At 30.8% G+C, this 15,510-nt stretch overlaps 1 protein-coding gene across 1 annotated transcript in view; it reads left to right on the forward strand.

Moving 5' to 3' along the window:
* The window catches only part of LOC139490712 (midasin-like), a 116,760-nt gene extending 110,904 nt beyond the window's left edge, over positions 1-5,856 (forward strand). Inside the window, exons 97-104 of the mRNA XM_071277642.1 lie at positions 223-312; positions 936-1,051; positions 1,417-1,591; positions 1,788-1,861; positions 2,810-2,924; positions 3,779-3,991; positions 4,657-4,704; positions 5,379-5,856. Of these exons, the coding sequence (XP_071133743.1) occupies positions 223-312; positions 936-1,051; positions 1,417-1,591; positions 1,788-1,861; positions 2,810-2,924; positions 3,779-3,991; positions 4,657-4,704; positions 5,379-5,516 (969 nt within the window). The 3' untranslated portion in view covers positions 5,517-5,856. The remainder of the gene's footprint in view (positions 1-222; positions 313-935; positions 1,052-1,416; positions 1,592-1,787; positions 1,862-2,809; positions 2,925-3,778; positions 3,992-4,656; positions 4,705-5,378) is intronic.
* Positions 5,857-15,510: the final 9,654 nt, after the last annotated feature.

Consider the following 15,510-nt stretch of genomic DNA (forward strand, 5'->3'; position numbering starts at 1 on the left):
GTTGCATGAGAAGTGTCACAAATGTATTGAATGTGCCAAAATTTAAAGGTGCGTGCCATAAGATACACTGCATTGCAAATGATTGATGGTTGATGATTTACTAAGTTGATATATGTAGATGTTGTAATGCTACCAATAATGTTTGTATTACCATAGAGAGATAACTATGATTGAAATGAATTGATATATAATGTTATTAACCATTGGTAAAATTTATTTCAGAAGGAGGAAGTTAATGTTGAGAAATTGAGAGAAGAATTAGAAAGTCAGCTAACATCCTGGTCACATACAGATAGTGATAATGCTCTTCCTGTAAGTAATCACATACAGATAATGATAATGATCTCACTGTAAGTAATCACATACAGATAGTGATAATGCTCTTCCTGTAGGTAATCACATACAGATAGTGATAATGCTCTTCCTGTAAGTAATCACATACAGATAGTGATAATGATCTCACTGTAAGTAATCACATACAGATAGTGATAATGCTCTTCCTGTAAGTAATCACATACAGATAGTGATAATGCTCTTCCTGTAAGTAATCACATACAGATAGTGATAATGATCTCACTGTAAGTAATCACATACAGATAGTGATAATGATCTCACTGTAAGTAATCACATACAGATAGTGATAATGCTCTTCCTGTAAGTAATCAAATCTAACAAGTACACTGTTGTGTGATCATAATTTGGATACATACTTAAAAATTTATAGAGATCATCAGTTACTAAAATTTAATATATTGCACAAGAAATATTAGTCAATATTGAACTGTACTAAAAAGAAAACTAGATTTATATAGTACTACGCTCATGATAAAATTTGAATATCACGGCCCAGGCCATACATTAGTAAATTTTCAATAAATCTATGGCTTCCATGAATTATTTCGTAATTTTAACATTGTTTGTACAAAAATTTACAGGAGGAGGCAGCTGCTGAGGCCTGGAACCAATATGAAGTTTTGACCTCTAACCTTTCTCAGGAATTATGTGAACAGTTGAGGTTGATATTAGAACCATCACAGGCCACCAAACTCAAGTACGTTTTGAACTCAATACTCTATCATAACATACAGATCTGTTTATACTGATACCACCACTGGCCTCTTGGAATTGTCTGTGCTGCAACAATAGATTGGACACAGAAGCTTTCAATTTGTACCAAGATGTCAGATGAAATATTTTGCTACAGATTATTTGTTATTTTTACAGAGGAAAATGAAATTGATTATTGACATAATGAGATAATCTACTTATAAGAAATCATCACATAGTGGTATATAATGATTGAATTTAATGAAAAAGAATAGAAATATTTGCTCTTTGTTTTCAGTCATGTAAAGTTTGATTTTTTCCCCCCTATGATTTAAATATTAGAAAAACAATATGCTTGTATATTCTCAGGGGTGACTACAGGACAGGAAAAAGATTGAATATGAGGAAAGTAATACCTTATATAGCTAGTCAGTTCAGGAAAGACAAGATCTGGTTGAGACGTACCAAACCAAGCAAGAGACAGTACCAGATTATGTTAGCTATAGATGATTCCTCTAGTATGGTGGACAATCATTCTAAACAGGTGAAGAATGGTCAAATTTTTTCATCTCAATTTTTGAATTGATTATTGAAATGAAGATCCCATAGCTATGTGACTCCAATACAGTCAAACTCAACCTGATATTGAACTTTAATGGTTGTTTCAAATGAAATTCATTGACAATAGTTTATGTTCATTAAGCATTTCTTTTATAACTTTTTATCTGTTTGTCTTTCAGCTTGCGTTTGAATCTTTAGCCATGATATCCAATGCTTTGACATTATTAGAAGCAGGAGAACTGGGCATTTGTAGGTAAGTTGATAGAGCAATTGTAATTGAAACAAGATGGTAAAAATACCTTAAGAAAATAAAAAAAGGATTGTTATAAGAGGTTCCAAAGTTTGATGGAAATAAATAATAAATTATATATTAAGTTATAACAAAAATCAGAAATAAATTCAAAACATATAAACTGAAAGTTTAAAGAATTTATGCATCCATGATCTTTTCTTTGTAAGCAATGTTCTTGCATATCATACTAAGAAAAATAAAACTTTATAGCAATTGATTGGAAAATTGCTGTTTCAGCCTGCATGCCTACATTGTATTGAAACAAAATTGTTGGAGTTATTGCCATGGAACAAATAAAGTATGTGTGCCAGATCATGATTTTATGTTAAACTGTGCATTGAATGAGATAACATCAATGGAATAATTTTCTCTTAAAATGTTTCGGCAAACATCTTTTTTTTTCAATAATGTGCAAAAAAAGTTCTTTCTGTGAAATGACATCAGTCTCATTCACCTTTCTTTTTAATATCACAATAATCAAATCAAAGTAGTTATGATGTCATAATTGAATTTTGACCGAACAAGCCAACCTCACTTTTGTGAAGATGAGGTTGGATAGGGATTAGAGGACTTATTAATGTTTGTTAATAATTGCTAACATTGATATATATTTTACTTTGTATTTACAGCTTTGGTGAGAATGTTAGACTGGTTCATGACTTAGATAACATTGATATATATTTTACTTTGTATTTACAGCTTTGGTGAGAATGTTAGACTGGTTCATGACTTAGATAACATTGATATATATTTTACTTTGTATTTACAGCTTTGGTGAGAATGTTAGACTGGTTCATGACTTAGATAACATTGATATATATTTTACTTTGTATTTACAGCTTTGGTGAGAATGTTAGACTGGTTCATGACTTAGATAACATTGATATATATTTTACTTTGTATTTACAGCTTTGGTGAGAATGTTAGACTGGTTCATGACTTCAACGAGCAGTTTTCTAACCATTCAGGAGCCAAACTTTTACAGCATTTTACTTTTGAACAGAAGAAAACAAAAATTGCACAGGTATGTCAAAGAAAGAAATTGAATAGCTTTATTATTCCCTTTTTTATGCCCCACCTACGATAGTAGAGGGGCATTATGTTTTCTGGTCTGTGCGTCCGTTCGTCCGTCCGTCCGTCCGTTCGTCCGTCTGTCTGTCCGTTCGTCCGTCTGTCCCGCTCCAGGTTAAAGTTTTTGGTCAAGGTAGTTTTTGATGAAGTTGAATTCCAATCGACTTCAAACTTAGTACACATGTTCCCTATGATATGATCTTTCTAATTTTAATGCCAAATTAGAGTTTTAACCCCAATTTCACGGTCCACTGAACATGGAAAATGATAGTGCCAGTGGGGCATTCGTGTACTGAGGACACATTCTTGTTACTGTTTATTTCTAGTCTATATTTCATTTGTGATAAGTAATATAGCAATCCATTCTTGCTATAGGTCAAGAGCTTAAGGGGTTTGACCGTATGGGTTTTGCTATTTGTATATGAGAAGTTACCTTTTAAAAGAAAAATTGTCATGCCTTTACATATCTGTCAGACACCTACTACCTGTTGTCTGAACCTGGGAACTACTGGTCAGATATGCTTTGCATAACTATATGTGCATTCTTGTTCTGGACAGTTTAATATGGTTACCAATCCCTTAAGAAAATTGTTTTTAGATGAATTGGGTTAATTTCTTGGGTGTCTTTATATATTTATACACATTTGGCTTTTTCAGTTTTTGGTTTATTGCATTCCTGATGAAAAAAAAACTTACAAATTTGATTGCAATAGTCATTGAATATGTGTATTTAAATGCTGCAAAATATTTTACCTTGATTTTGTAAAAATCTGCCAAAAAGTGAACTAATAGAAAATTTAATTTCAGCTTCTGAAGCAGATTACTGTACATATGATGGATGCTAGATCTAGACAGCGTGGCATGATGGGTAATCCAGACACTGCCCAATTACTATTGATAGTATCAGATGGGCGTGGCTTGTTCATGGAAGGAATGGAGACAGTAAAGTCTGCTGTTAGACAAGCAAGAGAATCAAACATATTTCTAGTGTTTGTTGTCATTGACAACCCTCAGGCAAAGGTATTTTACACATTTACTTCCCTTACCAACTCTACTAAACTATTCTTAGGGCATATCAATAAAGTACTACAATCTTTATAAATAGCCAATAGCCCAAAAAGACTAGAAGTATTAGATACATACACATGTAAGAAGTACCTGTATAAGTACCTGTATAAGTACCTGTATAAGTAGAATTCAAAAGTACTGTTTTTGTAGTAATTTCCAACTATACTTTTGAACTGTGGGAAATTATAATTAAAAAGTTATGAAGCATTGACAGTAAAACAAATAGGCTAAAACTTTGTTATGCATTTATACATTGACATAGACATTCTTCTACACATGAACAGTGTTTTACACACGCATAAACATTTCTATTCAACCACACATACACATTATTCTTTATACAATTTTCTTTATATATATGTATCATGTATATCTTTAATAAATAAAATATTTTATTCATATCATTGTTATTCCAACCTAATATAAAAAAATAAGATGTGGTTTGATTGCCAATGAGACAACTGTCCACAAGAGACCACAATGACACAGAAATTAACCCATACAGCATAATCAGCTATAAAAGGCCCTGAAATGACAATGTAAAACAATACAAACGAGAAAAGAAAACTAACGACCTTATTTATGTACAAAAAATGTAAGCATTGTATATTTTGTAGGATTCCATTCTAGATATCAGGGTACCAGTATTCAAAGGAGCAAATAGCGTAAGTCAGACATTTCTGATGGAATGGATTTAAAAATATGATTTAAATATTATAAAGGGTTTGTCATTCATTTCCATTGTGAACAATTTCTGCAAAACTTTAATAAAAGTAACTGATTCAGCTGCCAATGTAGGCAAATTTTACAAAGCAATAATTGATTAAAAAAATGACATGTAGCTTTCTCCTTTCTTAGAAACTTTTATAAATTGCAAATTGTCAGTTGCTTTCAAATTTTTGAATCACAACGGATATGTTAAATGCTGTCATTTTTGACCAACAGTCTTACAATACAAAGAAGATTTCATTACAAACTGAGAGAAGTTGCTTTTAAACTTTTGAGAAATGCAGCATTTGTTTACTTTTTATAAATATTGTTTCTTTGTTTTTCAAGAAGAAATGCTTGTAGATTAAGGTAACATGAAGTTTTTTATGAATTAACTGATAAACATACCTGTTTTTTTAGTAAAAGAAATGTATAGCAAGTAAAACATTGTTTAGATTGATTATTGCTTGCCTAACATTAGTATCATAAAATACTTAGAACAAGTGAAAACTCAATAAAAAATATGAATAATATGAGATTTATTGTAAAGATCAATAACACTGTTGCATCACCACATTAATTAATCATAAGACATAGATATCTTGACTAAAGCAACATTTTTTTTTTTCAGATGCCAGAGATTAAGTCATACATGGATAACTTCCCTTTTCCATTCTACATTATACTGAGAGACATTAATTCTTTACCACAAGTGTTATGTGATGCCTTAAGACAATGGTTTGAACTTGTGACATCTACAGACAGTTGATGATACAGTGTTGCAAGCAGTGGTTTTAAATAGTTCTTGTGGAATTTTTATGCCAGTAATTTGCAAAAAAGCTAAATTGTCAGGAAGTTACTTGCAATAGTGTTCAGTGTTAAGCATTTTTAATTTTGAAACTAGTATACATATGTGATTGTTTAAAGTAATGTATGCAAATATTTTTAATTTAAAATTTGACTTGATATGATTGCCTGAAAAAAATTCACAGGAAAAGGATTTCCTTGTTAGTGGATAGTTGTTGTGTTTATAGACTGTTACTGAAGAAAAATCATTTTATGGAAAAACTTAATACGATTAAGTTTATTAATAAAAAACCTAATATCTCTGATGTTAAATTATTCTTCCCCTGTTATTAGACTATGCCTAACTAGTTGTACACCTACTGATAAATGTGTGGGATTGTATATTTGTCTTGTCTGTTTTTTGTAAAGTAAGAAGATGTGGTATGATTGCCAATGAGTAAATCTCCATTTGAGACCAAATGAGCATAACTTAAACTACATAGTAATCTATAAAAGGTCTAGAAATGAAAAATGTCAAACAATTCAAACAAGAAAATAAACTGCCTGACTTCAAACAAAACAATTAACAACTATTAAATCACCAGGTCCAATCAGTCATGTGAGCTATTGCCATTTCAAAAATCTCATCTGAAACCATTGGATGAATCTCAAGCAGACATGGGCTGAATTTTTCTTAGTGTTTCTTGAAAACCATGGTAAATAGCTATAGAGAAAAGATGATATGACAAAAATATTGAAGTATTCAAGATCTGTATACTATCTACTTTCCCAAAAATTACATGACCACCGTGTATCATCAGTACAGCGGATATGGGCACTAACCAAGCGGGATGTGATTGATTTTTACCTGAAACGGTACGAAAATCGTTGTTTTGTTTTATCTACATATATAGTGTACATTTCTCAACATCTGAAATTCCTGCTCCCAAATAATTGTCGCATCAATTTTTTCCTATTTATAAGACAACATTTTGAATGATCTTTTGGGGGAATGATTGAATGAAATGCTATCAAAACCTTATAGTACTAACTTGATATCTAAATCGTTCAAGATTTATCACTACCTTTGAGATACACAAAATATAGTGCACTGATCATTACATTATAAACATCCATGAACATTTCCATAAATTTATCAAAGAAATATATCCTCAGATATTAAAGCCACAAAATGATTTTGTACTTGTCAAGAAAATTACATAGCTTTTGCAAGGTGCAGGAATCTAATACTAGTCCAGTCAAACTAAGATTTAACTTCAAACTAATTGCAACAGAAAATGTTTTAGTTATAATCTATAGCATTATGCCCTTTATATGCACAGAAAAAAGTCCCATAAAATCTAACTTGAGGAAAACTCAAAATCAGCATTTTTAATTTCCTATGGAATTTAACATTGGAAGGGGAGATAACTCTTGCAAAAATGAGTCTTTTTTGGTCAGGTTTTGGTTGTTTTTCTTGAAATTTATGTAAAGTATGATACTTTGATGGGGTTATAAGTTTGTATTTGACTAAATTATATAATCTTCTGCTCATGAAATGTACAAAACAAAAGTGTTATGGGTAATTTTATTTTTTTCGTTCATTTTTTATTAAAGAAATTGCAAATTTGAAGCTTTGTGACCATTTTGAAAAAATAATGTGAAAATTTGGTATTGTTTATATCTGTATATTCTATTTTTTCAGCAACTTACGTATCTAAAGAAACTTTAAACCACAAAATGAAGAATACTTGCTTAATTGTTTTGATTAAATTTGAGATTCTTTACCTTGACATGTTGAAATATTCAATAATTGGTCAACTAATGAATTACAAAATCTAGAATATAGCTTGATAAAAGATATGATAACACCTTTAGAGATGTTTGTTATACTCTTAAGACTGCTAAGACTGCTAAAAAAAAATCAAAGAATCAAGCTATGATTGATTGAGAGAATTGTACAGTGAAAAGGATCAGCAAGATAATATCTTCCAATAAGTTTCTTACCAAAAAATTTCAATTGACTTCTTATAGAAGCTGTTGTTCTGAAATTAGGTTTTTTGTCCATTGTACGTGTTTTTTTCCTATTATCTTGAAAAGTTTTATTGATATATACCCGTCTTCAGTGAAACTTATTGATCAGCAAATCAAAATATACAGATCAGCCTATATTTCCATCAATGGACACCTTTAAGTAGTTTTATTGCCTTTGAGTAAAAAGTTTTGCCAATTTTTTGTGTTTTGCTATTCATACTTATATATATAATTTATAGAGATAATCAGTAATCAGCAAAAGCTTTCAGCAAGATAAGACTACAAATAAATCATCATCTCAATTGTCAATCTTCTCCATGTAGAAGTTATTACCCTTAATTTGCAATTTCTTTCACATTATTTTATATACTAACATGACGTCCTTCACGGGTAGTAAGGTCGTCATATCGAGGAGCGTTTAGTACAGTGATTTTGTCATAGTTTGGATAAGTTTGACATGACGGTGTTAAGTCTTTTTGATGACAACCAATGCAAAAATGTAAACATTGGGATATTTTGTAAACGGAACTTCTGATCATTAATTCAAGCTGGTAAGTACCTTTGTATAAAGTAAATATGCTAGTACATCACAAGTTGTATCATATAGCGAATGATTTAACACAGAACAAAGCTTGCGTATGTCAAAATTTAAAACCTGCTAATTGGTTTATCGTGTATAAAAAAAGTTATTTTCTTACAGTCTGTTACATCACATATATCTTCGTGATATAACACTGCGGTCAATTATTCTGAAAAATACCTACTTTTGCAATCAAATCAAAATTACTGAAATATCTGCGTCATGGTTTGGTTCATTCGTGTCATGGTTAAGTTCATGTTCGACATGGTTCAGTTATGTAATTCTTGTCGTGTATAATGAAGAGTTACTATCGAAATTAACAAAAATCGTTCCATTTGAAACACAAAAGGACATAAGAACGCACATACAATGTAGTAATATGTTATAAGTAGATGTAATATGATTGCCAATGATATGACTATCCACCTGAGATCAAATTACGTAGATGTTAGCGGCTATTTGTCATCAAGAGGCCTTCAACATTCAACAATGAGCAAAATCATATTTCTTAGCAAAATATAAAAGGCTGCGACAAAATTCAATGTATAGGAATTCCAATTAGAAAACCATCAGCCTAATTTCTGTCAAAAATAAATAGCAAAATATGATACACAGTTACATACGATCTTAACGGCATTACAGACACTTAACTTGAGACATTATAAACAAAATATTGCGGAGTAAAACATGTTTGCGGGCTCCCCAACCTCTTCTTCGCCTTAAACATGCCACACATGTAAAACTCACCAGATCGGGTTTAAACAAGAAAATCAAGTAACAGAAACACTAAAAACACAAATAAAGTACTGATATTTAGTGGGACCTAGTTTCAAACAAATAACAAATGATCAAAAGTGATGATTCTTAGATAGCTTCTTTTAAATTTCAGGATGGAATTCTGCTGCCAATATTGTGAGCATCTTTGGATTATGTCTAGCAATAAATAACGATATATATTTAACACTGTAGTTTCATTGAATAGCATTATATGAAACAATATTGAGAGGATCCTATTTTTCAATATTTGTTTCTTAATTTTTAAATCTTTTATTGCCGCAGTCATATTATAACCTTGAATCCTAAAGAACTAATTAAACAATACTACATTTATTTATTTCAGCAGCCATGCAATGTTTGACCAACCTCGAAGATCCACTGCTAAATGTAAAAGTGCAATCGTGAACCCATATGATGGATTTGCACATGGTGCTGAAGGAATTCGTCAGTACCATAAAAGAGCATGTTATGATATCTAAGAATGTCATTATCTTGAAAATGAGACATTTCATTTAAACTTTATGAATGCTAGAAATGAATCAGTATCACCAACAGCTTCAAATGACCCGTCTAAAGGAGCAATAGATCCAATTGCCTCTGAAAAATTGTATGAGTCCAATTCAATGCATTTGTGTAAAATTTGGAGCCTTATCGTGTAAATAAATAAAAAAAACAAAAAAACAATTATGAATTTGACTTCGTTGTTTTTATGCTAAACATATTTAGTTACACAAATTGAAAAGAATTTATAAACTACGAAATCATGAAAATATAAGTTTTCAACACAGACAACAAACAGGCATTCATAAGTGCTAACTATTGTGAAAGGAAGGGTTTTACACATTTAATTTCAAAAACATATTTACTGAATTCCGAAGTTGCGACTCACCAAAAATGTCCAGAACCTAGTGACGCGACAAGTTGTCCTATGTCATACCTAAACTGTTTTACGCTATACTGAGAATAGTTTGATGGTTTCAGATCTCTGGTTGTCTCTGTCCAATTTATTTACCCATTTTATAGAAACGGGCAGATACAGAGTTTGGCCTATTTAATATATCCTATTGTTGAAGAATTCATGTTTGTGTTGTTGGTTTGCTGTCTCATTTATGTATTTCCTGCGTCATCTTACATTTGATATTACCTAGTAAATTGAAAATCAAATAAGCAAAAATGATAAACGGCAAATATAAATAGCATAAAAATGTCTAAGAAGTTCAAATGAAGTGTATTTGTGATATATATCAACAAACTTACCATCTGTTTCATCTTCGTCCATCTTATAATGCATTCTGTCCTTTTAAAAACGATGATTTCTTGTCTAGCCAGGTCAAAATTAACAGTTTAAATGTACATGTAGCAGACAATATAACACGTGTTTCTTTGATTTTCAATCCTTTTTTCAATCGCATTTAATAATATATATCACCTCATACTTAAAACTAGATAGCAGGAGTTTTTCCAGATAGTAAAGAAACTATATTACATAAAAAGTAAAATATTTGAAATAATTTAATGATACTATACACGATGCATTTATACAATATTACAAAGATTTTTATTGATTCGTATTAATAATTGATAAACTTAAACATTATATCGGCTTAAATCCAAAATTGGAGTTGTGATCTTTCATATTTTAAATTCGAACTTTGAAAGTACTTTTTATTGTAATTTCACCTATTATAGTTTTAAAACCAATAATTACGTGTTATATTATTCTTTTATTTGTCTTTATTAATATTACTTTTACTGTTGTCTGTTTTTAGAGATATCCTTTTGACGTAACTCTGTGCTCATGTATCCCATCATACTTTGAACGACAAAATTATTTTATGATGTGACTCTGTACCTATGTATCTTGTCATACTTTGAATGACAAAATTATTTTATGATGTGACTCTGTACCTATGTATCTTGTCATACTTTGAATGACAAAATTATTTTATTCATTAATATTACTTTTACTGTTAACCAACTTTTTTTGTGATATACATTTTACGTGACTCTGTACTTATGTATCACGTCATACTTTGAACCACACTATTATTTTATTTATTATTATTACTTTAACTGCTCAGTCAGTGTTTGTTATATCTATTTTGCGTGACTTTATTTATGCATCCCGTCATACTTTGAACGACAAAATTATTTCATGTCTACCTGTGCGAATTTCAAACGCGCAATTTTACACCAGTACCCATACCCTCCTTCCTTGATGGGTGCATTTTACATAGACAAATATAATCGTATAATATAATCAAAATGAGGATGTTAATTTGATGTATGCCTTTTTTGTGCTTCTTCGTTACATTTGTTGTTTTTATAGTGATTAAGATGATAACACAATGTTGACTGCTGTACCCCTATTTTTGACATTTTTACCTATTATGTCTGTTTGTTTTGTTCACGCATCGGTGACTATATAATGGAATTTGATGCGACTGTCATACAAGTGAGAGGTTTAGCTAGCTATAAAACCAGGTTCAATCCACCATTTTCTACATTTGAAAATGCCTGTACCAAGTCAGGAATATGACAGTTCTTGTCCATTCGTTTTTGATGCGTTTTGTTATTTGATTTTGCCATGTGATTATGGACTTTCCGAATTGATTTTCCTCTGAGTTCAGTATTTTTGTGATTTTACTTTTTTTTTGTCCATGTCACGCGTAACTATTCGGTTTCGCAAATGGTTGAAGACTTATGATGTCCTCTTAATATCTTTTGGTTAGTTTTGTAGTTGGGTTACTGTATCATGGACCTATAACCCCACATCTCCTTTTATGCATCATAAATTGGTACAAAATTTAAAATAAAGAAAAACCAACAAATGTATAGTTTTCTAGAAAAGAAAATGAAAAACAAGAATTACTTTTTGACTGGCTGCCACTTTTGAGTAGAAGTCTTTAGCTTTTTGACCAGTGATGCCGCTCATGATATCCCCGGCAGAGTCAAGCATGGACAAATGGAAAAAAGATTATATGTGAAACAGAAGCAACGCTTTGTCTTTTTTTGGTAAAATTATATCGAAAGCTAGTTTAAAAGAGCAGTGACTTTTAAATTTATATTGTAGAAAACATACGAAAAGTAACATGACATGTTTAATTTACGCTTTGACAATTACACCCAATAAATTTGGTTAAACAGGCTTTTTATCTTCTCATGCAGTTAATATATAGTGTAACTTCGTTCAATAACAGGTGCTATCAATCAAATTTTCATTATTAAAGTGAAACACATATATATTTATTTCGATCTAAACCATGACAATCTTGACCAAAACCATGACGAATTTCTAGACTCTTAACCGAACCATGTCAATCGCTTAACCAAACCATAGCAAATCCGATATCTTGCTTATTCTGCGTTAATTTCGTGAAACAACTATTCCAATATAGATCGTTTGACCTCCAATACAGATTGAAGCATATTATTTGCTTGTTATCTGCTCGTGTGAATAGAACTGAGGCAATAGTTTGGGGAAGCAACATAAACTTATCCAAACTATGACAAAATCACTGTACTAAACGCTCCTCGATATGACGACCTTTCTACCCGTGTCCTTCAAACGCTTTGAGTACACACCCGTGGTAAAATATGAAAATATTGCCTAGGCTGTTCCAATCGTACTCCCACGTCATATGCTTTTTTATGAATGAGGTACCCAACGTCATAGAACGATGATGTAGGAATATAAGCATTTTACGGGAAAATACACGCTTGTAAAACCGAAAATCATCACAACAAGTAAACGTAAACAAACGATGCTAAAATGTGTTATAAGCCATATTTTTTAATACATTTAAGACATATACGTAAATTATCAATTAAAAATATCTAAAACTATTTAAAAACGTTATTGTAAATAGTTTAAGCATGTCACTAATTCAGTTTGATTCGTTCTTTTACGCCAATTTAAAAGTGCGTTTATTTATTTTTTTTTTTTTTTTTTCAATAGTCAGGATTTAACATCACCCTTACAGCACCACCTGACTAAGGTGTTACAGGGTTTCAAATATATAACAACAAAAGACTATTGTTTTATCAAGATTTACACAAACTAAAAAATAAATATTTTGAAAATCTTTTTTTTTTCTCTCTCTCTCTTTCACACTCTCTCTCTCCTTCTTTCTCACTCTCTCTTTCTCTCTTTTTTCACAATCTCTTCATATAGAAATATCTATAGATTATTTTAAAATAGAAGAAAGAAAAAAAAGGTTTACATGTGCTATGCATATATTACATGTTGTTTGCTCTGTTCCATAAATAGGTCAAAAAGATATATATATTGATATAAATTTGGTTGTTAGATTACCATTCAGGATAAATAATTAGCATAGGGGCCCAAAGTTTTTCAAGTTCAAAAACTTTGTTGTATTTTCTTGCTGTATATAACTCTAAGTTATAAAAGTTTCTCAGTCTATTTTTTAATTCAATTGCATTTGGAAGCTTTTCTTCTAGCTTGCATTTATATATGTATTTTTTGGCAAAAATTACAAGAAAATTTAAAAATAAGCTTTCTTCTACAAAACCAAGAAAAAAGTTTTATTTGTTAAAATCAATGTTAACATAGAAATTTTTCAGGCAAGCACAAAACAAATATAAAAAATTTGATGTCACTTGACAATCATAAAATAAATGTCCAATAGCTTCATCTACACATCTACAAAAAGAACATAACTTTGTATCTTTGATTTTAATCTTATATAAAAATGTATTTGTAGGAATAGTCCTATGTAAAAACTTATATTGGAAATTATACAAATATGTATCTCTACAACATTTCTGAAGTATACAAAAGTATTTCTTCCAGTCTTCAATGTTAGAATGCAGCTCATCCTCCCATTTTGAAAATTTTACAACTGGAGGATGTGCACATTTTACAATAAGATTATTATATATGAATTTGATATTTTTACTGCTAGTAATTTTCTCCAAAACTTTTTCCTGCGGAGTAAAATTTTCTAAGTCAGTATCAGTGTTTTCCCTAATACACTGTTTTACCTCCATAGGGATATTTGATATTAAACTGTAATAGTGCATATAATTATTTGTCTGAACTTTTTGTTTAATCTGATCAAATGTGAAAAAATCTCTTCTTTGATGGTCAAAAATGTGGCAGAGGTTTTGCACACCGGCAACTCCCCATCTGTTATATAATGGGAAATCTTCTGTTTTCACAAAATTCAAGATATCCATCGAGAGACACTCCTTGACATCAGTTTTAACATGTGGTTTAGATGAGTGTAAAGCTTGAAAAACATCTTTCCAAAAAGGATTGCTGAGTTGATTTCCAATCTCTAAAAATTTGAAGTTTTGTAAAGAAAAAGATCTTGCACCCCCAAATTTTTTCAATATCAACTTAAGAATATTTTGCCAGTCCCCATTCAAATTTGAAAAAAATCGCCTCACCCAACCGACTTTAAGATAAAAGTTGAAAGATTGTAAATGAACCATTTTCAAACCTCCCTCCTTTTTATCTGCAATCAGTGTATCACGTTTGATTTTTTCTGTTTTTCCATCCCATATAAAATTAAAGAATAATCTGTTGATTTCATTCAACATGGATTGACATATATTAGGTAAAGATGTAAGCAAATGAATCAATTTCGGAAGTGCAAGAGTCTTAATAACAGTAACCTTGCCAAGTAGTGTTAGCTTCCTATGCTGCCAACTTTTCAATAATTTTGAAATATCAATGATTTTTGCTCTGAAATTCAAACTGGGCATACACTCTAGATCCAAAGAGAAATTTAATCCTAAAACCTTAAAGTTTGAACAGGACCAGCTTAGATTTGTTTCAGGACATAAAACCAAGTCAGAATATCTCTTACTTCCAATCCAAACAACTTTTGTTTTAGTTGTATTTATCTTTAATCCTGAGATCATAAATCATATAGAAGTCTAGTGTTCTCTCCTATGAATCTCCCTTTCATAAAGCCCTTTTGTGTGTCACTAATAATGGCGAACAGTACCTTTTTAGCTCTACCAGCAAGAACTGCAGATGCAATTTTCATATCTGTGTGCATTAAGCTGATCGGTCGCCAGTTACCCATGTACCTCCTATCTTTCCCTTCCTTAGGAATACAAGTAATAATACTTTGGTATTGAAAATCTGAAAAATGGCCCAACTCATATCCAAATTGCAGAGATCTAAAGACAAATGGACCAATATCTTTCCAAAAAAATTTGAAAAAATCCACTGTAAATCCATCAGATCCTGGAGACTTTCCATTTTGCATTTGTTTTAAAGCTTCCCCACATTCCCTAAAAGATAAGTTTCCCTCACAAAGAAGTTTTTGTTCTGCACTGAGTTTTATGTCATGTTTAAAAAATTGATTGTCATCATTACTGAATGACTTAGATGTATAAAGTGTTCTATAAAACTGCTCCTGTTCAAACAATATTTTAGATTGATCAGAAATTTGATTACCTTGGTCAACAATGAGTTCAGTCATGGTTTTATTTAAGAAGGCTTTCTTTTCTAACTTACAAAAATAGTTAGTGCATCTTTCCTCATTCTCATGCCAATTTACACGAGAACGGAGAATAAGGCCCTCAACTAATGTCTGTCGTCGCTTCTCTA

The sequence above is a fragment of the Mytilus edulis genome, chromosome 10, assembly GCF_963676685.1.
Source record: "Mytilus edulis chromosome 10, xbMytEdul2.2, whole genome shotgun sequence".
Classification (NCBI taxonomy): Eukaryota; Metazoa; Mollusca; class Bivalvia; order Mytilida; family Mytilidae; genus Mytilus; species Mytilus edulis.